Raw genomic sequence first — 27,229 nt, 5'->3', positions numbered from 1 at the left:
CACTGTGTCTGTCTGTCTGTCTGTCAGTCTCTGTGTCTGTCTCTGTGTCTGTCTGTCTGTCACTGTGTGTCTATGTCTGTCAGTGTGTCTGTGTCTGTCACTGTGTGTCTGTATCTGTCTGTCACTGTGTGTGTGTCTGTCTCTGTGTGTCTGTCACTGTCTGTCTGTCACTGTGTCTGTCTGTCTGTCACTGTGTGTCTATGTCTGTCACTGTGTGTCTGTATCTGTCTGTCACTGTGTGTGTGTCTGTCTCTGTGTGTCTGTCACTGTCTGTCTGTCACTGTGTCTGTCTGTCTGTCACTGTGTGTCTATGTCTGTCACTGTGTCTGTCACTGTGTGTCTGTATCTGTCTGTCACTGTGTCTGTCTGTCTGTCACTGTGTGTCTATGTCTGTCACTGTGTCTGTCACTGTGTGTCTGTCTGTCACTGTGTCTGTCTGTCTGTCACTGTGTGTCTATGTCTGTCACTGTGTCTGTCACTGTGTGTCTGTATCTGTCTGTTTGCCAACTCCACTGTGACCTGTGTGGCTGCAGTGCTGTGTGGGGAGTGTTTCCGGGTCACGGAGCTCAGTTTCCGGCGGCCTCTCTGTCTCTCGCTCTCGCGGCGCTGTATGTGTTTCTCCCGCTCGGGCTCTTTGTGAACGAAAAAAAATGTCCCGGGGATCGAGCGCCGGTTTCGACCGTCACATCACCATCTTCTCTCCGGAGGGCAGGTTATACCAAGTAGGTGAGTGTCCGTCCCCCCCAACCCGCCAGCGGCCTCCCCCCACCCCCCCCCTCCACCCCGGAGCAGGAAGTGTGAGGCCGGGAGGGAGAGCGCGACAACTGCCCAGTCATCCAGGCCCCGAGCCCCGTCACACACACACACAGACACACACACACAGTCACACACACACACAGTCACACACACACACACTCTCACTCTCACACACACACACAGTCACACACACACAGTCACACTCTCTCAAACACACACACACACAGTCACACTCTCACAAACACAGTCACAACTCACACACACACACACAGTGATACACACACAGTCACAGTCATACACACACACACAGTCACACACACACAGTCACACTCACACACACACACACACAGTCACACACACACAGTCACAGTCATACACACAAACACAGTCACACACACACAGTCACACTCTCTCACACACACACACACAGTCACACTCTCACTCACACACACAGCCTCACTCACACACACAGTCACACTCACTCACACACACAGCCTCACTCACACACACACACACAGCCTCACACACAAACAACCTCACTCACTCACACAGCCTCACTCACACACACACACACACACAGCCTCACACACACAGACTCACACACACAACAGACTCACATTCACACACACACGCCTCACTCACTCATTCACACACACAGCCTCATTCACTCACACTCATTCACACACACACAGCCTCACTCACACTCATTCACACACACAGCCTCAAACTCACACATACACAGCCTCACTCACACTCATTTACACACACACACAACAGAGGCTCTCGCATTCTCACACACACAGCCACACTCACTCACATGCACACACAAACATTCACACTCAAATCACAGAGACACATACAATAGAGACTTTCACATTCACACTTGCACACACACACACAACCAGACACAGTTACACATACAGACTCACTCACACTTATTCACACTTGCACACACATACATTCACACTCGAACCACAGAGACACATACAACAACAACAAAACAAAATTACATTTATAGAGCACCTTTCACGTCAGGAGGATGTCCCAAAGCACTGGACAGTCAGGGGTCAGGACCCGAGCATGGGGGAGGGGTGGTGAAGGGGTGAGGGAAGGCGGAGAGGTGGGAGGGCGACTGAAGGCACGATCAAAAAGAAGGGTATTGAGACCGGCCTTGAAGGAGGCAAGGGAGGAAGTGAGGTGAAGGGACTGCGGGATGGAGTTCCAGTGTGTGGGGGCAGAGAGGCTGAAAGCCCGGCCACCGATGGTAGGGTGGGTCGGGCGGGAGACATGGAGCAGACCGGAGCCCACTGAATGGAGGGAGCGGGCAGGTTGGTAGGGAGTCAGCAGCACAGAGAGGTAGGAGGGGGCAAGACCATGGATGGCCTTGAAAGTGAGGACGAAGATCTTGAATTTGATCCTCTGGGGGATGGGGAGCCAATGGAGTCGCGCAAGGGTGGGAGTGATGGGGTCATGGAGCTTGGTGTGCAAGAGTACACGAGCTGCAGAGTTTTGGATGATCTGCAGCTTGTGAAGGGAAGAATTGGGAAGGCCGATGAGGAGGGAGTTTCCATAATCAAGCCTTGATGTGACGAATGCATAGGTGAGGGTTTCGGCAGCATGAGGGGTGAGGCAAAGACTTTCACATTCACACTTACACACAAACACACACACAATCAGACTCACTCACATTCACACACTCATACATTCACAAACATAGAGCAGGCAGCTTTGATCGCATTTGGCAAGCTTTCATGCAGCCAGACAAACCCAACCTGTGCTGCTTAAAACTTACAGCACCTTCAGTAATGCAAGTGAGAGTGAGATCTAAGATTTCGTGCAGCTCAATGAAAACTACTCACTAAACATGGAGGTGCCTTTCTATGTTTTTTTCCAGAGTGAAATCCATCTAAACAAGATGAGTTTCTAGGATAATGTAAGGGCGTTGCTTGAAACTGTTTCCCCTCCTTCTTGATGTTAATATGATTCCTGATTTCTTGCAGAATATGCTTTTAAGGCTATAAACCAAGGTGGCCTCACTTCAGTTGCTGTCCGCGGAAAGGACTGTGCTGTGATAGTGACACAGAAGAAAGTGCCGGTAGGTTCCAGACTGTTAACTATTGGGAGGACCTCTGAGTAGGAGACAGTGCTGGGATGGATTAGCGGGCCCATTGAAAGGAAATATAATTACTAAGGATGTTTAAAAAAAGGCATCTACTGAGGAACTGAAAAAGTTTCAATATCATTGGTAGAGGTATCGTTCTAGACCAGGGCATTTGTTTGTAGGTTATTCTGCTGCCAAGCAAACATTTTAAATAATGACATCATCAATAATTAAATGTGCCTAAAATAATATAATATATATGGGTTGAGAACAATAAGATTATGCTATACTTCCTCACTTCAAGGGTTGAAAATATAAATTTATTTATTGAAAGTGCAATGTAAATAGAACTTGTTATGATTATCTGTGAGATACAAATGTATCCACAAATGAGGTTGGCAATGATGAGTTGGATATTGTCCTGAGTAGAGAGAAAGAGAGATTACTGTGGCCCATTGCTCATCAAATCCAACTCTTTATTTGTTTGATGGCGGGTATTGTTTAGGCCAAGGAAACCTTTGGTTGGGGAAACATGTCAAATTCAAGTTCAGGGTTAACACATTGATCAACACATCACAAATCTGAATGTTATTTAAGAGACAGGAAGAAACAAAACTAAACAAGCTGACTAAACTAAGATAAAACATCAATTTATCTGCAATTTTAATCTTAATGAGCTTGGCATGAAAGCTCATACGTTCAGAATGAAAGTACAACCACTGGATAGTGAACTGTTTTGTAAACGGGACGTGGAGTTAGAATATAAAACTTGGGAAAGTATTGTTATTTCCTTTCTGTGGATTTGTTGTGTAATGGACCACAGTGTAAATGAACGTTTTTGTCAATGCAAAATTTCCCTGTGGTTTTAGAGAACTGAAATTGATATCCTGAGTTTAAAGGCTGGTGATTTTCCCCGCTTCAAAATAACAAGAATTGCTCAGCTCACAGACTCACAGAATACATCTGCAGAGAGTCAGTCTGGTTGCTGGGAGACCGAAGGGCCATGGGTCTTCAGCAGACTGCATACTGGTTATTTTCAAAGTTTGGAGTTTCTCCAAATGAATAAGAAATAAAAGCTATTTACTGCATCATTTACTGGCAGAGGAGCAGCTTAAGTGTGACATATGCTGTGCCCTTTGCTATATTTCTACAGTTCACAGCACAGTTTTCATAAAAGGCTTCTCTAAAGAGCCCAGAGCACACAACATTTTAAAATTGAGCCAGACACATTGTCAGTGCTGATTCCAAGCTGAGAATCCCCTGATCACTGGCTCACCATGTGCAAAATAGAAGCACTTCCTCAGAGGCAACTGGAGCTGTTGCCCTTTCAAAGTTTGTACTGCATTAAAAAGGCCACGGAGACCTACTTGACGATCTGCCTGTTGTTCAGAGGCTGCATTCTACGAATGTCTCCACTTATTGGAATGGCTGTCTGCTGGACTTCACAAACAAGCCTTTTAACAAGGGATTATCCAAGACAGCAGAAGTGTATTAAATACATAAGCTGTGGGATCTTAAGGAAGAAACTGCTTCTCCATTTCATCCGTTGAAATGTCAGGATGCTATATATACTTATTTTTAGTTTTTTTTATTTGTCCAAAGGACTTTTTAAAAAAATATATTATTTTGAAAGATAAATAACTTTTAAAATGGATGGTTTGAATCCTCATTTTGTAAACTTTCTACCTGGTGTTCAACAATATATATAGCACCCAAACTTGTGTGTTGCTTGCGAGGTGAGCGTGCTAAGCACTACGCTACAGGACTCCACACAGTTGAATGAGATGGTACAAAATGGCTTTTTGATTTCCTTGGGTCTAACTTAGCTTAATTCTTTTGTCTTCAAATGTCCAGTAAGATGTTTATTAAAATTGTTTATTAAAATTGATGATCATTTGTGCAGTACTGAGAGAGGAGCCTCTGTGATGGCCAGTATTTCTGTAATTCTATTTAAGAGCAAATTCCATTTCAGAAACTTGGCTTAACTGTGTAACCTATCTTGCCTGATCCAGTCTACGCCCTCAGTTGTGCACCGTCTTTGAACCTTGACATGTTGACTGGTCATGTTCTAGGCCAAGCAACGGTGCTGACAGCAAAACTTGTTCATAACTGGAGCTTCTCAGGAAATGGCACTGAGTTGTTCTTTTAAAAGCAAGCTACATTCTGAGCAGAACAGGTAACCAATTTTTGCGAACGGAGGAGTCCATTTTCCAAGAAGGCAGATTTTTCTTGGAGAACTGTTTTTTAAAAAGGGTTGACCAAATGCTTCAAATTATTTGTTTCAGTGGGAAGTCCGCGTTGCATCGAGAGAGCTTGAACAGTCCTACGCATTCTCTCTTTAGAATCAAACTCAAACAGGCATCGCTTGTCACAGTAAATCAGCTGATCGTGACCCGAGCAGACCCTTTGAGTAACTTTAAGATGAGATCTGCACTTCAGTGCTCTGTATTTAATGTGACCTTGCAATTTTCTGTGTTCCAGGATAAGTTGCTGGATGCCAACACAGTCACTCACCTGTTCAGAATAACTGAAAAAATAGGATGTGTAATGACAGGGATGACAGGTAATGAATATCTGTAACACCATATGGAAAGGAACTAAATAATTATCTTCCCTTTGACTGCTTCCATCTTTACTTGTTTAGTGATGGTTGTACTGTGCTTGGTATTCCTAGAAACCAAGTAAAGTCATTTACTGTCTTTTCTGTTATTCAATAACTATTCCTAGTAATTGAAAGAAAGGATTTGCTAAGGGGGACAAACAACAATTTGCATTTATTTAGTGCCTTCACGTGGGGTAGTGTCTGAGAGCACTTAATGGTGGCGGAGCATGACTGAGCTGGAGGGAGACGTGACCATAGGCATGGTTGAAGAGGAAGGTTGTGATCTGAAGACAGTCAAGAAGGGGCCAATGCGAAGGGATTGAGGCAGGGAATTTGAGTTTCGGGGTGTAGTGGCTAAAAGCATGCCCACCAATTGTGGAGCGGATGGATTGAGGGTCTAAAGAGGGCAGAGCCAGCTGAGTGAAGGGGGCAAGTAGAGGACTGGGGTGTGAGAAGGCCAGAGAGATGGGAAGTTGCTAAATAAATAGCGCAAAGAGCTGGACATTTATTTCCTGGTACTCTTTATAAGTAGACACCGCCATGCCAAAATAAAAGTGTTGTTCCACATTACTTTGGTTTGTTTGCAAGTGTATGTTATTTGTTTCTCTTTCATCTTGAGGATTTTCTTATTTGTTCACAGCTGACAGCAGGTCCCAGGTTCAGAGAGCCCGCTACGAAGCTGCAAACTGGAAGTACAAGTACGGTTATGAGATCCCAGTGGACATGCTGTGCAAACGGATTGCCGATATTTCCCAGGTGTACACGCAGAACGCTGAAATGAGACCACTCGGATGTTGTAAGTACCTTCTGCACTTCTATTTGAACTCTTTAGAGTTTTGCTCCAGATTGTATTTACACAGTCCTTGCCTTGATCCATCGAACAATGGTCCATTATTGCCAAGAATTGTAACTTGCACAAATATTTTTTGAGAACCAATAATATAGATTTGTCTAAGCAGCATTCAACTGATGATCCTTCATTTCCTTAAAAGGGGTGTTGCTATCGCATTTAAAACGCATTTTCTATGGTCATGTAGAATTAGTTCCACTCTTGAGATTGTGCAGGAGACCCATTCCAAGCCCCTTACTAACATTGCATCAGCAGATCTGCTAGAAAGATCTGCTGGTTTCCATTTTTTTCTTCATCTTCGTCCTAGCCTCCTCAGAGCCCCGATGGCATTGCTAAATGGACAATTGGAAGTACTTTCATTCATTCCTTGACACTTCCTACCAGTACACCATGCCTGTCCTACTGCCACTACCAAAACATGTTGTACTCAGGTATAATTTAACTGATTTCACCAGAAAAATAATTGAAATTACCCAAAGTGATTAACTTNAAAGGTAAAAATAACCCACTCATTGTGTGTGAGAACATGGACACATCTAACCTTCAGTTGGCCTTACATTCTAAGAGACAGAGTTCTAGATCTTAGTATTATCCAGATTTCTAACTTGTCAGGTACTGGATTGACATGTCATGCATTTTGTGTAGGAATTTATGTGCTCCACTTTTGCTATTCGGTTTCAGCCTGGCTCGTTGACTTGCTAGTTGTTCGGGGGACATTGATGTGCATAAATTGGCAAAAGAAATACAAATACATTGCACTTTACAGTAAAATCTTTTGAGGTGCTTTGAGATGTCCTCCAGACGTGAATGGTGTATTAAATGCAAATGCACAGATTTGTATTTTTTCTTTCTCAAAAGCAGGGACTTTCAAAGCTAAGTCCAGATGTCAGGCAATCCATCTTAATACTGCGCAACCCGAGGTGAAATATCCTCATGGGTTTTGATTTCAATAGCCTGAGGCTCCTACGTGGGGAATGTGCAACTGTGATCTCTGGGTGGTGCCGGCTGCTCGCAAACAAAGCATCATTTTTAACTTGAAAACTCGCGTTCAGGTGTTTCGACTTTTTGGACTATTTCAAACCTTTTCAGTTCCAATCCTGTTGCACTCAGTGAACAACTACTTGGTCTTTTCTTAGCATTTGTTGTTCACAATTATGATATGAAACACCAAGCAAGGGGAAAAGAGAATCTAAGAAGTAGATGTCAAACATGGCCACGGAGATATCTTTTTCAGAGGGTTTTAAGGCAGGGTAGAAAGGAAGTGAGGTTTTGGAGGAGTTGCAAAGGGCATGGATATGCAAAGAGCAGAAGGTGGAACAGAGGGAGTGAGGAAAGAGCAGTACAAAATAAACAGTCAATCCACTTGACAATATATCCTGTGAAGTGCTTTGAGATGTCTCAACAACGTGATAAGGCCTGATATCAAATGCAAGGATTATTATTCTAGATCAGAATTGGAGGAACAGAAGATATGAGCAGGAGAATAAGATTGAGTTGCAGACTAAGTACCTGATGGTTGGATCCATGGTGAACACACTCTCTTGTGTTCTCTCTGTTTCAGGTATGATCCTGGTTGGTGTTGATGAAGAGCTCGGCCCTCAGGTTTACAAGTGTGACCCAGCCGGTTACTACTGCGGTTTCAAGGCCACCGCTGCAGGGGTCAAACAGACAGAAGCCACCAGCTTCTTGGAAAAGAAAGTGAAGAAAAAACTTGACTGGACATATGACCAAACTGTTGAGGTACAAAAAAAATGCAAGGATGAAAATGGCGACTTGAATTTTTTATTTTGCCGTTGGTTGCTCATGGAGTAAGACTGATTCCTTAATGTGTGTTGAGAAACAAATCTTAACTTTTCAAGCTTGCATTGATTTATTGATTTTAAAATAATATTTGTTTTTTGCTGCAGACTGCAATAACCTGCCTTTCCACGGTGCTGTCCATTGATTTCAAGCCCAGTGAAATAGAAATCGGAGTGGTATCCGTGGATAACCCTAAATTTAGGTAAACGAAGCCTTTTACAACTGAACCACATTGAATGCTGTTCACAGTTTGTGTTGGACTGTGAAGTAGCGGATCTGTTTAAGTGAGCATCTGTAGCTCAATAAATTAACTTTCCTGATGCATTCGGCTGCACATTGAGGAAATGGGCGTAAGGGCGGCAGAATGTTGCTGAAATGTGCTTTTTGGAAATGAGCTAACTAATGTGCTGCACACTATAGCAAAAATGGGTAGTGCAGGGGTATTTGAGCACCTGAGCAGTGGCTCTTCCCCTTTCAACTGTGGATTGCTTCTACTTTAAAGATTTCTTCAGTTTGACTGAACTGTCACCAGTTCCTGTTTCTATGAAGTGAGGATGTTCTCTGAAAGTCTGCTGCAATCGCATTCAGTCACTAGCCTATAGTGCAACCCTCTGAAACTCAGAATCCCTTCGCCTCAACCCTCCCTTGTCCTCTTCAAGGCCTGTCTCAAGACTTCTTTGATCTTTCTGCCTTGGGACTTCCTTCCGTGAAAGGTGCTACATAAATGTAATTTTGTTGATATTGTTGTTCCCTCTCAACTGAAGAACAGATGATTAAAGGATATGATAGAATTGTGTGATTTGTGTTAGCGATGATCTTGCAGAAATCTCCTGTATCCACTCTTTTTATAAAATTACCATTATCCTTAGCAAGTTCAGCATTTATTAATAAGATGCTTTAAATATTTGAATTCTCTGACATACACTTTGAAGAATGCCTAGTTATGATCTGAATGTGTTTGATCTCAAGTTTTTAGAATATTTTTCAGCCTTTGTAGGTTCCACTCCCCAGCTGCTAAAACATGCTTTTCTCAGTTCATTTTCCTTAATTCGGGAGTGGTGCAATAAGTTAGCAAAATGGCCTTTCACTGCTTTGTACAAACAAAGACTGTGCTTTCAGTCAACTCGCCCTTCCTGACCCCCTTTCAGCTCCACCCCCAGCTCAGTTACTCAGCCAGCAGTGTCGTGCACTTTGAGACATCCTCCTGACGTGAAAGGCGCTATATAAATGTGTAATGTATTGTTAACCATTCCAGATCTATGGGGTAAAAGTGGCTTCTCAATCTGCGTTAAGTGGTTTTGAATCATAGATGAAATGGGTTGTTTGGAATCGGTCCAATTCCTGTTGGACACAGACTCACTGCACAAGACCTTTAGTAAATCAGTTTTTATTTCTTATTGTGTCCATATGTATTGTGGTATTGTAACATTTCTCCTGAAAAACCTACTATTGTCTTTTTATTTTAGGATTCTTACAGAAACTGAAACGGACGTACATCTGGTGGCTCTAGCAGAGAGAGACTGAAACTCTCATTTGTTTAAGAACCCAGGTTTGTTATGTAAAGACGATGTTGGTGGGAAAACTAGATTGCAGTCGTAGAACGTCCAATAAACACTGTATTTTACTCTATTCAATAAAGCGGAGGTTTTGGAACATGCTGTTGATTGAAGTGTTTCTACACGTACACACTCACTCATACATTCGCACGCACGCAAAAATATACACGTACACAAACACGCATGCAAAGGAAAGCTTCAAGCGTCCTCCCTGAAGGGATTGTGATAGACGAGCTGGTTAGAATCTGCAGCTGGGAAGCTTGCCAAATAACAATTGTAGAAAGCTGGGAAACCGCAGGAGGAAGGAAAGTCTGTGTAGCATTTACTTTACTTAGCAGTCATTGAAGTAGTGGAAGGTTACAATCCTGTCTGATTTTGCTGGGAGATAGAATCCAGACTCTGAGCCATACTGACGAGCAATCTGAAGTCTGCTTGTCTTTCCATGGCTTAAAATTCACCAAAAAAATACACAGTCAACTCACTTTATAGTGTATTCTGTGAGACACTTTGAGACGTCTCAACAGTGTGATAAGGTAATGTCTCAAATGCGAGGAATATTTTAAAAATTAAAAAACAACACTGAAGGCATATTCGAGAACACATGGCTGACGTATTTCCAGGTCTTAGTCACTTTTAAACCACTGACTCCTGGTGTTTACCACACTGGCACCACTGAGACGAGGTCTTGGAATGTGTTACAGTCAATTGAACATAGGAAAACAAAGTAGGGGGTTTTATATTGCTTGTAATGTCAGTGTCTCGAAAGCACTTCACAATAATTGCTGTTATGTAGATTTTCTTTTGCCTAGCTTGGCAGTTGTTTTGCACATTGCAGAGTCCTACGAGCAGCCATGAATTGAATGAATATTTAATCTGGAGGAATTAGTGTCCAGGAGAATTTTTATTTGAATAGTCTGAAGGTATAAGACAGGATGTTCAATATCCCTGCCAAAGGAAAGCACCTCCAACAATACAGCATTTGCCTGTTGTTTACTGGAGTGCCAGCTTAAGACTATGAGCTCCATTCCTGACAGGTTTAAACCCACAATCTTCTAGCCTAGTGGTGAGACTCTGTGACGGCCTCCGCCACTGTTAAGCGCTCCGAGTAATGGATACCTCGTGTGAAGCGTACAATACAAATGGAAGTTTTGGTTATTCATGCAAGTCAATGCTGGGACTTGGTGTAAATATTATTGAACGCTGCTCTGCTACTTACACTGAGCAATGCTTCTTGGCAAACTTGTTTCTCCAGTTTCACATTTGAAGCCAACATATTAGATCATTTCCACAAAACAAAGAAGAAAAAGTCCCAGATATTGTTCCTGGTTATGTTGCTTTAATCTTCCTGTGCAAGAATTATGGTGCGGAAAGAAAGAAACTAAATGTTTGTCTGCTGATCAAAATACCGGTATATGTTTTTTAATACTCCATAGTTAAATCTAACAAGCCTGTCACCCTTGGAAATAGCTGTGGAAATATCTTCCAGCTTGGCGACATTTTTAAAAGCTGCTTAGTTTCACATAAGCCTGGACATTGCATGATGGCAAGCTGTTCGATTATGGGGAACAGCACAATTGAGATAAATTCTGTTCTAACCTGTTGTGCACAGTTCCCTTTCAGTAAGGGCTATCATCAATAATTGGGAGAATTAACTGGCTGATTTTGCTCTCTCTCTACTACCAAGGGCTTATTTGGAATTTGTGCAAACATAATCATATCCTCTTTACATCTCCCTGCTTCGATGGCTTGGTGTATTTTAATGATCTGTGATAAATTTTATCCTGAATACTAATTTCGTTTTTTTTCTTAAAAAGCATTATTTAAATTTTTTTTTTTTTTAATTGGACCCAGTTTATGAATCAGATAATAGTGAACCACACCAATAGGTGTAGATTTAAATGTCATAAATGAATAGAATTGCTCTGGTTATAATAGAATTGCCAACTCACAATGGAAATGTCAGTGCTTTCATTTCCTGCTGATTCAGATGTAAGGAGCATTGAGACAATACAAACCAACACTTTTGTCAGGCCATACAGTGCATTTGCGAACTATTTCCTTTCAGAGTACGTGAATCTATCTCTGAATTACATGTCTTTGTGCAGCGTGTATTTGTTCCAGGCTCCGGGACGCTATATAGATGCAAGTTGTTGTTGTTCCCCTTCCTGGTCTATCTTGGAACTACACCAAGAAGTTACATTGCGTATCTGTTTTTTAATGTTTGAACATCTTGTTTTCTAAAGCTAGTCAGTTGTTGCTGTATTTACAAGGGTTTGAAATTGTAGCTGCATGAAATTGTTACCATCTTATTAAAACACGAGTGTATCAAAAAAGCTGGCTAAATGAAACGTAAACCAGTGACTTAAGCAAGCTTGAGGAATAATGGAATACACGTAACAAAGCATTCTTGAGGAATAATGGGAAGTCCCGAAGGTGGTTTGCGTTGAATACAGTCAAAATGTGGCAACAATCCCAAATTCGAAACATGAAGTTATCTTGGAAGTGCTGTTGATCACCAAATAACTGGTTAAATCTTATCCTAAGCAGGAATAGTTTGATTTCTCCACAAGTGTTTCTCTTATATCAATTACATATGAAACTAAATACAAATGCAAACTAAACAAATCAAGGTTCTTCTGTTTATTTAGAGAAGCTACTGTGAAGTGCGAAAGCAGTAACGTAGGAACAGCCCATCAAGTCTGTTCTGCCATTTTATTAGATCAAAGCAAAAAAAATTATTCCATTTCTCCATCATTGCTATATGCATTAATACTTCCCAAGCATGTGTCTTTTAAAAATCTGATCAGTATAGCCTTTTGATGCAATATAGTCCACATTTGGTATATTCTGCTTACAATTTTATGATGAAGTGGGTTTTCTTGGAAGTGGCAGGTGTTGTTCTCTGATTAATTATGAAATTTCCAAAACAGATCATATGGAACAATTACTTTTGTTGGGTACTTTACAATGAAGTGCATGCGAGCTGTAAAAAAAGGGGAAATGATTTACTGCAGGCACAGATTATTTTTTTTAAAAATAAGGAAATCTAGAAGCTGGAGGCTTCTATCTCTTTACACTTACACATACTTAATTTGAGAATAACTAATGCAAGATAGAGTTTACATCACAACATCTTATGTGAATATTTTAGATCGGAATAAAGATTAACATTTGGGCTGATAAGATCAGTGGCTTCAAAACACACAGCAGCATTTCTTATTATTTATCACAAGTTGGGGAATACATTTTATGTGTGCTTTGGTTTACATTTTTCTGTTGCCAGCACCTTTAACTCCTGAGTTGCCGATGCACTCTCTTGTGGAGGGACAAAGAGATTCATCTTGTTCCTGCACATTTATTCAATCATTTGCAGCTGAGCATTGAGAAATTCTGGTGACATTATGTACCACGCACATTTTAATTAGTTACTGAACTCTGTGGGTTGAAGGATCTGGGAAATCCTTGTTCATTGGTACTGTTTATCAATTTCCACACATTAAAGTTCATTTTCAAACCCTAGTTGACATTTAAGTATTTGGGTGGATTTTCAAGGACATCTTATGTGCATTGTGTAGCACTGATAGAAAAGTTGCTGACACTGAGATTAATTGAATATGCCAAGAGGAAGAACAGGAGGCAGAATTCAAAAGTAACCAGAAATAAAATAACATTTATCCTCTGTTTAAAGTTATGCAATGTTAAACAGCCTGAAATTCCGTTTGAAAGTGATAATCATCCCTTGCTTGATTTCGCTTTCCTTTTGTTAGTTTTTTTTTCATATTGTTTAAAAGGAGAAAGATGAGAGAGTTATCTTGTAACTTCTCTGTTACAATTTACATTTTCAAGTTTGCTGTACTGAGTGTAACTGAAAAACAACCAAACTGACCATTTATAATGTAATGATCAACTTGTAACTTAAAGTAAAGTGGGGGCGCCATCAGTTCCAGGTAGATCATGAACATAAACAATTGGCTACAACATGTGAAAGAGGAATATATACAGAATAGCTTAAATGCTTTCAACAAATTGCAAAGTGTAACCACAGAGTATAAGTTAACTTTGTAGCCACATCATTATTGAGGGCAACTCAATGCCCAAGGCATATTTCAGTCTTGTTTTCATTTATTTGAAACATGGAACCAAAGCTCAACCTCACTAATATGGGCAAATGGTTGATTTTCTGTCCTTTATAGTGGGTTTCCAGCCTGAAGTTTGAAATCTTGATGTGGATTAAATGTGAGGTTATTGGCAATCACTGACTCTTCATAGAACACATTAGTCACGCTGTGGGTGTGTATCCATTCACATTCAGCAACATAAAGCCCATTCCATCAGTTTAATAGATCTTGTCAGTTCTTGAATCTGAATGTCCCACCCTTTCACCTTCCCACTTAATACCTCTGTTCAGGTTACAGATTACAATGAGGCTAGAGGCAACTTGACATGATTTAGCACCTGGAGGTGGAGGCAGCTTCATGTGACTCAGCACTCTGAAGTGGAGGTAGTCTCACTTTCCAAGTATCTGGGATTTCCTTAAGACTGTGCTGGTTCCAAGGTGATTTTTTTTGTGGTGGTCAGCCAGGTCTCTGACATATGCGGAAACCCATCACAGTGTTTAAGAGTAAACAAACCAAACTGAGAATTCCATGCATCCCACCTACACATGGAAATTCCAGAGATAGATTATTAGAATGTAATGCACACTCTCCTCCTGGAGGACGCATCCTGCTTACCTAATTCTGGAAAGTATTAGATGCAGGTTGGCAAGAGCCAAGGCTTGGGGGCCCCAGAGTGTGTGTTGGCTTGAACTGGTGTTTAAACTCCAAAAGTTACCTAAAACACACATCTGGGATCCAAAGTCTTGGCTCCTGCCTAATAATCTATGTGGAATTAGGTAAGCAGGGTGCGTCTCTCTGGGGGAGGAAGTGTACAATCCATTCCAGACATAGGGAGATTTTCATGTGGAAGTGGCATGCATGATGTGGACCTATCAGTTTGGTTTGGATACTCTTAAGCAAGGCAATGGGATTTTCGCATGTGTCAAGACACCTGGCTCACCAAAAAAAAACAACCATGCAAGGTTCTGTTCATGATTCATTTTGTAAATTCCATGAATATCAGGAAATTCAAAGTGTGATCCATTGGATTGTTTAAATCTACAGTACTTCAGAATATGTATTATGATATTGTATTGTAAGCAGCCCTCAGTGTATATGTATTTGTATGTATGTGTGTGGTGAGGGGATGGTTGGGGGCATATCAATATACAGTTCCACTGTTCAGTCCTTCAGTCTCTAATGAGTTTTAAGGCTGGGATCTTGTCAACAGGTGGAGGGGTGGGTGGGTGAGGTATTGCAGATTGAGACTTTTCCCATTAATGTGCACTTCGTAGCTGCTTGTTTCAGGGCAAAGTTAAAAGGATGGTCCACCTCACTGACCAATTGGCTGAAGGTTTGTGAGACCTGAGGGAAAGTAAAGTTAGAGAAGGTGAGGGTGGGGGCTTGCAATTTTTTTAAAAACGTGTCAAAAATAACCTTACAAAACACCTATCTGATCCAGTCTGCAAAAACTTCATGTTAATAACTGTTTGCCTAATCAAATCACATATTCCTGCCTGAACAGGTTATATGGTTTGTGAGATGTTAAAACCAGAGCAGGTTAGACCTGTTTCTCTGCTCCTGTCTTGTCTAAACCAAAAGTAGCAATCCACCAGCGCACACATATAAAGGTATTGGGAAAGGTTTCATATTATGTGTCTGTTAGCTTAGAAGATACAGCTTTTATCTTTGACATAATTTGTCGGTCAGTTCCTTCCTCTGAACTGACACGGACGGAAGTGTGCAAGGTGCTGCTGATCACATGTAGCTCCGTGACAGATACATCTGAGAAGAAATGTTAGACTGGAAACTGGTGACACTTCTCACACACACGAGCAAAAATTTCTTTCCAAGCACTTGGAAATAACTTATTTCATTTGGAAACAATATGCTTACAATCGCTATAAATTTCCTGACAATAGTTTAAATGTATATCTTCTGAATCTGGATAGGGGACAATTTACTTTGATTGTCTTTTCAGAGGTGTCCTGAAATGTCTAATATGTTAACCAGACACCAACGTCTATATTTTTAAACAAAAGGTCAATTTTTCCTACTTATCTTTGTGCCCAGTGATGTGAAGATAGTTAATAAGTTTTTTTCCACAATTTTCGTCAATATAATAAAACTTACTTGTTTCAATAATATTAATAAATAATAATCCTTGCATTTGATATAGCGCCTTATCACATTGCCAAGATGTCTCAAAGCGCTTCACAGAAATATACTGTAAATTGAATTGACAGTATATTTTGTGGTTGAATTAATCTATATAGTTTGTAAATTAATGTAAAATTATGTAAATATGTTTTACGTAGTTACACTTTACAGTAAATCGAAATTAAGCATTATAGTTTATAACTTGTTTTCTGTCAAGGAGAATGTGATGAATAAGCATGAGGCTTTACAGGTTTCAGGCTGCATGTTTAATATGGTGAATATTGATCAGATATCATTATTACTGCTGGCTCTTGATTTTCACTCTGAATAAGATTTCAATTTGGTTTTGAGTAATACTGCACCGGAAAAATGTAAATTTTCACCAGAACAGATGGGGAGCAGAGGAACATACCATAATGTCAAGGTATTCATTTCTATAAGATGGTTACGATTTCGTGGACATCACGCAAAGTTTTATATCCAAAAATAAGAATTGGACAGCAAACACTCAGAAAATCGAATTAAGTATGAAACTCTGGAACTCTCTCCCTCAATCCCTCTACCTTCCCAATCCTTCCCCATCTTCAGGTTGCACCTGAAGACCTTCCTCTTTAGCCATGCCTCCAATCACCTCCTACTGGCTCGGTGTCGTGCTCCGCCACTGTCAAGCGCTCTGGAACGCTTCCCTGCATGAGAGGTGTTACATAAATACAAGTTGTTGTTGCTGAAGTACTTCCTCATTGAAAGGAGAAAGGGAGAAAGAACTGAGCAGAAGAAGAGCGAGAAAATGTGAAGATAAATAAAGAAACATACTTTTGAGAGAACAGAATTTTTTAAAGCTTAAGCGATAGGATGCCTGAAATTTCTAGTCTCTGACAATATACCATCTGAGACACTAATTAAGAGACTTCTTAATTCCCTTTCAGATACCTGACCTTGTTTGAGGAAAAAGGAAATGGTTGCATGTCCTTTAGCCACTTTTCAGTTTCTGAAGCTGGGGATTTTGTCTCAAACAAATAAAACTGCTATTTCCTACAAGAGAGCACAAGTCTGAAAAATTCTAAAGTCCTTTGTTGTCATATAAAACAAATTCTGAAACGAGTCACAAATCAATAAACCCATTTTGTCACAATCACAAGGAATTAATGCTCTTTTGTAAATGCCACCATGCATAATGTACAGTTACTGACAGTAACAAGACTTAAAAAAGAATGTTAAAAAACTGAAACGTGAATTCATTGAGCAATAATGGGCATGAATATGATAGATACTTCACATGATAGGTTTGTAGTCACGTTGGATTCATCTGGGTGAGGCACTAAGTAACGTCTGTGCGCCCAATGCTGACTTATCCTCGAGTGAAGATGGACACTGAGTGAAAATAATAATCTTTGTGTTTGACATGGCCATTTACATGAGTTTAAGGATGCCCTCTGATCTCAGGTTTTAGGATAGTTTGACCTGTGTTTGCTTTTGTGTTTAACGTATCAGTTGTAGCTCTCGAAAAGACAACAAACAGGCTTGCAACACTCTCTGGTATCCATTAATCTCTAAGTGAGTCGCAAGATAATTCTATAATAGGCCCCTCCATAATATCTGTGAATTGTGTGATTTTGTACTGTTGTCTCATCGATGTTGTAATTAATTGTGGGATTTTCTTTGTAATTATTACTGTGACAACCATTCGTGCTGTCAGCACATGCACCCCACACATTGCTCAATGTGAACAGCCCTTATAGGGAAAGCTATACTGCTGCTTCCTTTGATATATGCAAATACATTAAATTTCTCTGGATGAAAAATACTGCAGATGCTGGAAATCTGAAACAAAAACAGAAGTCGCTGGGAACACTCAGCAGGTCAGACAGCATCTATGGAGAAAGGAAAATGAGTCACCGTTTCGGGTCCGTGACCCTTCACCAGTTCTAATGAATTATTCAAAATTATACTTCCATTTGGGAGAAAGATCAGCACTCAAGTTAGCATTTGGCTTGGTGCCTTTCATGACAGGAGGATATTTCAAAATGCTTCACAGGCTTTACTGTAAAGTTGTAGTTTATGTATGTCAGGCCATTTAGGCACAGCATAATCCTACAAACAATTAAGAAATGGATGACCAATTCAATTTGGGGGACTGTTGGCCAGGAATCTTCATCAGCAAGGATTTTTTTTAGTCTGCCGGGTGACACTGGTGAAACCAAGCTGAGACTTCCATGCACCCTACCTCCACGTGGAAATTCCAGAGATAGATTGTTGGAATGAAATATGCACTCTCTCCCTGGAGGGACGCATCATGCTTACCTAATTTTGGAAAGTATTAGGCGCGGGTTGGCAAGAGCCAAGGTTTGGGGACCCCAGAGTGTTGGGGTAACTGCTGGAGTGTAATCAGCTAAGCCCGCAGAACTTGAAAGGATTGTATATATTAAAAGGATCCTGTTGGAAAATTTTGTATGTTGGTTCAGAGCTGCATTGGACTCAGCTCTGCTCTCCAAACAGTCACTTCGGGGAGAGAATAGCTGGCAAAGTTAAAGAAAAACCTTCTGGAGTCCATCTTAAAATATCTACATGGATGACCTAAGAATAGGGTAGGTGAAGATTGAGAAAAAAACAATATCTTCAACTGGGCATCATAATTCAAGTGCTCTTGATGTTGGGGATGTGTGGGAAGGAATCCAGTATTGGATTGTAGGAATATTCTAAAGTATTTACCTCTTTTGCTTTGGAGATCAGTAGTTGTGTAAGTGGAAATTTCTTTCAGGAGACAGAATAGATGGCAGAAACAGCAATGCATTAGGTCTTGCATGATCTGTGGACAAGGGGCACCTGATGGGCTTGGTGGTCTTTTCTTGCACTGTGCTTGACGTGTCATGTGTTTGCTATGGGTGTTGCAATATATTGCACGCTACAGGAACTACTCTGAATAGAACTCTCACACGGAAACCCCCTCCCTCTTATGAAGGCAATTTCCTACATCCAGATTATCTCAGAAGAATGGACATTCACTTCCCTTGCGTACAAGTTTTCCAAGCCAGATGTATTACACTAAAACCTTGACTGGTCAGACTAATGGGGCGGGATAGTAGGAAAGAGAACTAGTCAGGCGAGCCGGAATTTCCAGCTATGGTAATGACTAACAGTAATGATTTACTGGCATTTTTCGGCCCTGGGTTTTTTTATGCTTGCAGGATTCCAGCCTTACTAAACAAACGATCTGAGTCAAAGTCAATATCCCACCAAATGTTAGTCGCCAAAGCAGGCCTACACATAGATATTGTGAAGGCTAGCAAAGAGAGTGAAGCAGGAAGTTGTGGCCAACACATGGGTTCAGATCTGCTGAAATATTTAATTTTCAGTCCAGCTAAGTTTGAATGCTGCATTACTGGAATCCAGTAAGTTGGAGGTTTAAACATAACAAGTCTCCACTTCAGTCAAATATCAATGTGAGAATCTAATAGCCCCTTGTTCCGCCACAAAATGCAGTTACTCCACTGTAGAGTATATCCTGAGAAACCCTTCGAAATGTTCTCAACGACATAAGGCGCTATATCAAATGTAAGGATTATTATTGTAAGATCACTTTCTTCTAAGATCACTTTTCTTAAGTCTACAAAGGAATATTTAATACTTTAATACTAAGATATTCAAGTATTTAATACTTGAATATTTTATAGTTGCATGAAAAATATTTTGAAAGTGGTTGTGATGTAGGAACCCGGTATATATTTTGAAAGCTTTAATACAATATGCTGAATGCTCAAATGATCAATGTCTGTGCATGCCCCAAAGAGGAAACAATACTTCTTTCTGACACTGTTAAGCACTCTGAGACTCTATCCTGGGTGGCGGGCGCTATATAAGTGCAAGCTATTGTTGTAACTAACCATAATTCATAAATTCAAAACATGTTTCATTTTCAGTTTTGTAAGTTTTAATTGACATGAATAAATATCCAAGAACTCTATATCCATCCAATTTTACAACAGTAAAAAAATAAAACATTTTTACAAATTTTACATTAATTTACAAACTATATACATTATTGAAATATTGATATTAAAAATATTGGTGCACAGTTGGAAACCATCACTCAGACAGATGTAATTTTTTTTTACATCATTTCAGTTATCTTATACCCAGTCATAGTGGTCAAAGACATATTCTACTCAACACATCACTTCACACCACAGCATGGCTCCATTTCATTCTAAGGTTCTGTAATGCTGCAATGGAACTCAATGTCTCTTGCTGTTTAAACTCATTTAAATTACAGTATTTGTGTTTTTAAAATTCTTAAAAAAACATGAGCTGCCGACTGCAAGTGTTGAAATTCTTAGTGTACGACATTGAAGTTCTTTCGTAACTCTGTGGTAGAATGGGCAGCCATGCACCTTCAATCTTTTTTTTCTTTTAAATAAAGTCCAAATGTTTCTGAGTGGAGGTACAAGGGGAATCTTCAGCAGCTCAATAGGTGACCACCAATCACACAGTCATCGTAACTAAATGTGAGCTGGAAAGGAAATAGAGAATCAGTCAGCAACAAATTCACATTGTTTAACATTTTCATTACTTTGCACTGTGCTGAAGATCTAACTATTAGTTTATTCTGTACTGGGTGTTTAGTTACAGTTAAGAACAGCGTGTGACCTTCGGATCAAATTGGACTTATGTTTTTAGCACTGTTAAGACAGGAGATTTCAAGTCGCTCACCTCTTTCTCAGGCGATTCAGGTTCCCACAGATAATCCTCCTCATTCATGATCAACAGTGATGGGTCTGTTACGTTCATCAGCTCCATCTGGATTTTGTGGTTGTCTCTGCCCACGGTCAGGTGGAACGCTGTGCAGCCATTGTACATCAATGCATTGGGGTCAGCTCGACAGACCAGCAGCAGCGACACCATGTCAGCATCCTGCTCTTCTACTGCGAGGTGCAAAGCTGTCCTGCCACTTGATGTTTCCTGAGGGAAAGAACACACCATAGAGCTAAGTAGATGCTGCAACCAGGAGAAGGCTGAAGAGTATTAATGTGCTAATATGATTGGGGTGGGGGGCGGGGAGAGTCACTGAGCAGAGGAAAATCAACATACCTGTGCATTGATGTTAGCTCCCAGCTGAATTAAATAGTTCACCATCTGATAATGTCTGTTTTTGACTGCCAAGTGCAAACAAGTGAGTCCTGAAATTGAAAATATTTGTAAATAAACAACTCCGCTCATCAATATTTATTTGGTATTGATAAGCAATTGTGTATTTTGATATTGATACTAAGCTGCAGCTAAAATGTTTTAACCCTCCCAAAACGTCTAAAAGCTGTAAGGTTTCGGGCGGGGGGGAATTAAATGGACATGGTTGTAAGATCTGTCGTACCATTGTAGTTTCTGTTGTCCAAGAGACTTTGAATGTGGAGCCTTGTGGAGCATTCGCTGATTGCCTGCACGCAGGATGAATTCATCTCACACGCGATGTGCAGAGGAGTGTTTCCTTTCACGTCCCTCAGGCCCAGGTCACCTCCGGACCAAAGTAAATGTCGCACGAGCTGCGGCTGATCTGTGATCACTGCTAAATGCAGGGGGGTCTGAGGAAAATAAGAGCCGTGAGAATACTGCAAGAAAAACATGCAACATAGAACTGCACTAAACATAAGTGCAAGTTTACTGTTACAACAAAATATACAGTCAATTAACTTTACAGTATATTCTATGAAGCACTATTATTAAAATACAATATGTAAAAAAGTGCTTTAATGTACACAATTTATACTGTGTATAAAACCCAGTTGACAAAATTAATTTTAATATCTAATCCTTAATCTCAACCCCTCCCCCTCCCCCACCACCACCACGACAAAAAAAAGGAAATTTTATGTAAATTGCGGCACTGTTTTCCTCGAAAATATTTACCTGTTTCAGGTAATTCTGACTGCTGAGGTATTGGTCGCCTTCCACTGTGTTCTTGAGGATCTGATCCACTATATCCGTGGCTCCATGGATGATTGCCAGGTGGAGAAATCTGCAGAAAGAAACGAGCAAAGGTCAGTCACAGCTCAGGACAAGGTATTTTTAATTAAAAAAATATATATATGCAAATCGACTGAACAGCTCTGGCGGAAAACACTCCAGAATTGTGCAAGCCGTGGGGGATTTTTTTTGGGTGCTTTCCAGCCCTCGCTGTTAAATATTTATCACGCTGATCAGGCAACCAGTCGCTTTGGCTGCTGGCCAGGGACTTTCCAAAGCTGAAACAGGAACCGCACCGCCCCAGCGCCCTCCTGGCAGAACACTGTGTTCTCAAACTGAGCTGCCCACAGCCGTCTCACTGCAAAATCCACCCACCCCCCCACCACCACCCCGCACCCCCACCCCCCCCCCATTTCTACACAACTCTTTTACCTTTGGGACGTCCTCCCGACGTGAAAAGCGCTATATCAAATGCAAGGATTATTATTATTATTATTATTATTATATCTTGCACTCTTACACTCAACCGATTCACCGATGCTGCATTTTTTTCCCCCTTTATTATTATTATTATTATTATTATTATTAATCATAATGATTACATTATTATGATGCATGGGTTTTATTATTTCACGATGCTCTCTGGGGGATGGTGGGGGGGGGGGGGTTTAATGTAAAAAAAAAGAAGTCCCAAGTTTTTTTTCTCCGAGCCTCATTTTTATCGAAATGTTTCATTATTTTTGAAGTGGTTTTTTTTTAAAAAAAAGCCGCGTTTTGCTGACAAAGAACGCGCACGTAGTTTTAAAGTTGGGTCTTGGGGTTTTTTTTTTTCCTTTCTCCCCTTCTCCCCCCTTTAAAAAAAATAAATGCGGAGACAAACTTCACCACATCCTTGTCAACTGCACATTGTTATACGCGAACTGTACTGTTTTATAACTGCGTGTGGTTTAACTGTTGGGATTTTTAAATATTATATACACATAAATATGTGTGATACCACTGTTAAAAGCTCCTTTTTTTTTTCCTCTCTCTCTCTCTCTTTCTCTTTCCACCTCCCCAGCCTTGTGCACAATTTTTTTTCAACCCCCCCCCCCCCACCCCCCACCCCCCCCTCTCTCTCTCTCTCTCTCTCCAAATAAAAACTTTGAAAGCAAAAAAAAACTTACGTGTCTCCATCCTCCGACACAAAGTCTCTCCAACACGGGGCGCTTTCTGCCATTCCCGGTCTCTTGTCTGTTAAGCTCAACTCTTGGATTTCCCGAAGCATCTCCTCATCCTTCTCGTTCATAGATCCGATCCCACTGTCGCAGCGATCCTCAGCGGCCCCGGTCTGCTTCCCGGCCACCCAGGGCAGCCCGGACCCCGACTTATAGTCCGCTTTGCCCTGATCGACGACCCCTTTGCAATTGTCGCAGTCCATATCTCTCGCGTATAAGTTATCCATCGTTGTGTGATCGGTCCTGGTTTACAAGTGGAGTTGGCAGAGGAGGAGAAGGAGGGTTGGTGATGGTGTGAGAGGGTTGCGGGGGGGGGTTGGTGGTGGTGGTGGTGGTGGGGGGGGGGGGGGCAATAAAAAAAAAACAGGACACGAGTTTCTCACTTGCAAAGAAAAAAAAAGAAAGACCAACTGGAGCTGTGAGGCTGTACAGCAACAACCACTGCGTCTCCAAAGTCTCAGTCAGAGCGTCTGCAGCTCAGGTTCTGTGGCTTTGCTTATATACACCCACTGCAGTTCAGATGTGGGGATTTTTCAGGGGGAGGAGGAGCTTGAGTTTAAGCTGTTCTGTATTTTTTGGCTGGGAAATTCCAGACCGCTTTGAACCAGAAATAAGCTAATTAGACATCTATCTCGAATGTACAGAGATTGGGGGGAAGGGGGGAAAGGAGGGTAAACACCGTGTCGCAATTCACACTGAACTTAAGAACACGGTGTTCGAGAAGGAAACGGACGGGATTCCCAATCTTTCTTCTTATGAAAAACTGGGGAACAGAATGCACTGCTGTATTTACACGTGGACCCCCACCCAAAAAATTTCCCCGGTGACGGGAAAGGAAAACGTAACACGTTAACATTCCGTTATAGCATGCAACGGTCCCCGGTTTGGGGGAGGGGGGGAGGGGGGGGGGAAGTGGTAGAGGGTGGTGAGAGGGGAGAGAGAGGAGAGTGGGGGAGGGGAGAGAGGGCAGGAGGGGGCTGCCTCTGTGCATTCCACTCTGGTGGATTGACCAGTACAGAGCGCAGTTACAAGGTGGGTCTTGTCATTGACCCCCCAACCCCCACCCTCTCTGTCGCTCACCCTCCTTATAGTATGGGATGGTGTGGGGCACCAGCAGGTTATGAAACCTGGACCCTCTCTGCATACCCCATTGTCATTGCACGGTGGAAACAGGAATGTAACCTGTATGCTTTGGCCATTAATTTTTAGCCAAACAAGACAATTCACAGGCACAAGGACGTAGGAACAGAGTTCATTGTGAAAATGTCTGGGACGCTTCCTGTGTGGGTTTTTTGAGTGAGTGAGTGAGTGAGTGAGTGTGGTGTGTGTTAAGAAAATTTTGGTCGACCAAGGAGTGGGTGGAAAGTTCGGAAATGGTTCAAAAATACAAGAGAAAGTCCCGTTTGGTACAGGGCAGCGGGCACGGGGTGTGGGAACATCCAGAAGCCAAGAGAGAGTTACATTTGGCTTCTGATTACGCATCCTGTACCTCATTCCTAAATCAATCTCCCAGCACAAGCTATACGAGAAGGGAGAAACCCAGAGCAATGTGCCTTTAGAATCATCATAAAACCTTTAGCTTTAAAAAGTTTTTTTTCTGGAAGGGGAATCCAAAAGTTTGAAAGGCAATCAGTTTAGTACCTTTTGCACACTAATAATCACATGCAGTGTTGCAACAACAACAACAACATTTATATAACTTCTTTCATGTCAGAAGGACATCCCAAGGTGCTGGACAGTTAAGGGTTTGTACCCGAGCAGGGAATTAGAGTCCAGAGGGTCAGAGGGTAGGATGATGGAAGTGGGAGCGGAGGAGAGAGGAGATAGGCCTTAAAAGAGGTGAGGGAGGGAGGGAGGGAGGCAGGCGGAGGGACTCGGGGATAGAGCTCCCGAGGGTAGGGGCAGAAAAGCTTAAACTCCTGACCGCCAATGTTGGGGCGGGCAGGGAGGGAGACATGGAGCAGACCAGTGCCCGCCGAACGGAAGGAGCAGGAAAGTTATTATGGTGTTAAGAGGCCGCAGAGGTAGAGAGGAGCAAGGCCATGGAGGGCTTTAAAAGTGAGGATGAGGATGTTAAACTCGGTCCTCTGGGGAATGGGGGAATGGGGAGCCACTGGATGGGGGTGATCAGTTCATGGAGCCTGGTCTCGGAGAGGTCACAAGCTGCAGAGATCTGGATAATCTGTAGCTTGTGGCGTTGGGGAGTCCAGCAGCCAGGGAATTTGCGTAGCCGAGCCAGCGGAGTTGCACTCAGCAGAATTTGAGGAAATTGCAGAATCTGAGCTCCTCTGACCCCACTTCTCTGCTCGCCCCCTCCAATCAGCTAACTCAACTTGCATTTATATAGCGTCCCTCATGGCAGGGTAGCAACTCAGAATGCTTGAGACACTAACTCAGGTTTGCTGTGCATCCCCCACCCTACACCCAACGCCTTTGGAACTCCCTCCCTCAACCCGTAAGACTCATACCCTCTCTCTCTGTTTCTGAGTCCTTCTGTAAACCTAACACTTCTTTCTCCGAGTCTATAGTCATACCCTTCTCCTCTCCCCACCCCCTTGTTCGGCGTCCACCCCCACCATTGTAAAATGCTTCAAGATATTATTCTGTGTGAGGGGCGCTATATCAATGCAAGTTTTATAATAATCACTCCTGCATTTGAAATCTTGTCTGTCTCATCAGGAGGTCATCATCTCAAAGCACTCCACAGGATTTTAGTCTAATTGTAGTAACTGGGTATTTTGTAGGCGATGCAGTCCTGCAAGCTTCATTAACACAACTTTACGTTATTTCTCGTCAAATTTTACCACAGTGCTTTGTCCCCTCAATTCTACTGACGAAAACTTTGACTCATTGTTTCTCACTACTGTACCAGAATATGGTTTCACAGGTGCTTATTGGTGATTTCCAGCAGGATATTCAATAGGTGGATGTGCATGTGTGTGTGGGCTGGTGGGGGGAACCACAACTGAGTTGAATCCTTCCCTTAGCAAACGTCCACATTTTGAACAGGGGTAGGGGTTGTAGTGGTGTCACAAGTTAATAATCAGAGCCACAATTATCAGATGATTTCATCCTGTGTGAGCCAGGGGTCTGTTATAGCCGGTGGTAGCGCCTCTGTTGCTGCCTCAGCTGAGAGCATTTAACAACACAGATGAGGAATCAAACCAGGGATCTTCCACCTCTGGTTAAACTTGCTGACTCATCGGGGGAGCTCCAACACTGAAGGCACGTTTCATTGTGCTGCTCCCAAGAATCTAGTCGTGTGACGCCCTTCAGCACTTCAGGCAAACTGAAACACCTGAATCGTAAACAGTCTTTAACAATGAAAAAGTTTATGTTCACAATAAAAATAAATTGATCCTCTGGTTTTATTATTACTGTGTATTTATATAACACAGGGACTTGGTGGACTGTTTATATTTGCAGATGTTATATGATGAGAAAAGCACACTTTTTGTAAAACAACAACAAATTACATTTGTATAGCATAGGAACCTAGAAACATACGAATAGGCTTATTCAGCCCTCAAACCTGTTCTGCTATTCCATTAGATCATGGCTGATCTGTATATCAACTTAATTTACCCGCCTTTGCCCCATATCCCTTGATACCCTGACCTAACAAAACTCAGAGGACGTCCCAAACTGTAAAACCTTCAATCAATCACAAGTCTTTATATACTTATGACCTGTTGCAGTGACAAACTGCAGTATTACTGTGATAAAGTACTATTTGAAATAATGAGAAACTGTCATTACTAGCAGACGAGAAAAGGTGCACTGTAACATTTGCAGGCATACCCAATGAATAGTAGTAAATCTTCAAAATACATCCAACCAGGGAAAGCACCGGCTGAATTCCATGATCAGATAGTTGAGCATAAAAGAGTTTGATTTGAAGTATTCAAACAATTTTCTTTCAGCACAGATTGAAAGATCAGGTGGAAACTCACATGATTGTCAGGACTGTCCCTGATAGCATGTTTATCAATAATTCTATCAAGTCACATTGAAAACAACATTCTTCGCACATTTTAACTTAAGCACAGCTTGCTGTATCACTTGCACAAACATAAGGCCAAGTCAGGCTATGCCATCTTGAAATATAAGAATAATAATAATAATAATAATCCTC

The 27,229-nt window shown here is 41.6% G+C and overlaps 2 protein-coding genes and 1 non-coding gene across 3 annotated transcripts; 2 read left to right on the top strand and 1 right to left on the bottom strand.

Annotated features, from left to right (window-relative positions):
- The first annotated feature begins 587 nt into the window (after positions 1–587).
- psma6a (proteasome 20S subunit alpha 6a) lies at positions 588–9,757 on the top strand. Its single transcript, NM_001292230.1, is given in 7 exon segments — positions 588–726; positions 2,757–2,851; positions 5,339–5,420; positions 6,100–6,255; positions 7,871–8,049; positions 8,217–8,311; positions 9,576–9,757. Coding segments are annotated over 7 exon segments (741 nt in total). The 5' UTR covers positions 588–650; the 3' UTR covers positions 9,634–9,757.
- LOC121849712 lies at positions 4,885–5,021 on the top strand. Its single transcript, XR_006085309.1, has one exon. It is a non-coding gene; the product is annotated as a small nucleolar RNA SNORA50 (small nucleolar RNA).
- A 10,070-nt stretch (positions 9,758–19,827) lies between the features above and the next one.
- nfkbiab (nuclear factor of kappa light polypeptide gene enhancer in B-cells inhibitor, alpha b) lies at positions 19,828–23,410 on the bottom strand. The gene is made up of 6 exons (XM_007893339.2): positions 23,044–23,410; positions 21,821–21,929; positions 21,288–21,495; positions 21,008–21,096; positions 20,630–20,878; positions 19,828–20,429 (listed from the first exon to the last, which is right to left on the bottom strand). The coding sequence occupies exons 1-6, from the start codon at positions 23,319–23,321 to the stop codon at positions 20,376–20,378; spliced, it is 987 nt and encodes a 328-aa protein (XP_007891530.1). The 5' UTR covers positions 23,322–23,410; the 3' UTR covers positions 19,828–20,375.
- Between the last annotated feature and the right edge of the window lie 3,819 nt (positions 23,411–27,229).

Source organism: Callorhinchus milii, unplaced genomic scaffold (assembly GCF_018977255.1).
Source record: "Callorhinchus milii isolate IMCB2004 unplaced genomic scaffold, IMCB_Cmil_1.0 Scaffold9, whole genome shotgun sequence".
In the NCBI taxonomy this organism is placed as follows: domain Eukaryota; kingdom Metazoa; phylum Chordata; class Chondrichthyes; order Chimaeriformes; family Callorhinchidae; genus Callorhinchus; species Callorhinchus milii.
Note: the sequence above shows the minus strand (reverse complement) of the source record. Positions and strands in the feature narration are given on the sequence as shown.

Excerpts from the sequence above, each read along its gene's own strand:
- nfkbiab (XM_007893339.2), bottom strand. The coding sequence starts at position 23,321 with ATGGATAACTTATACGCGAGAGATATGGACTGCGACAATTGCAAAGGG. Across the intron at positions 21,496-21,820 it reads GTCAGAATTACCTGAAACAG|ACCCCCCTGCATTTAGCAGT; the intron begins GTAAATATTTTC and ends TATTTTCCTCAG. Across the intron at positions 20,879-21,007 it reads GAGCTAACATCAATGCACAG|GAAACATCAAGTGGCAGGAC; the intron begins GTATGTTGATTT and ends TCTTTCCCTCAG.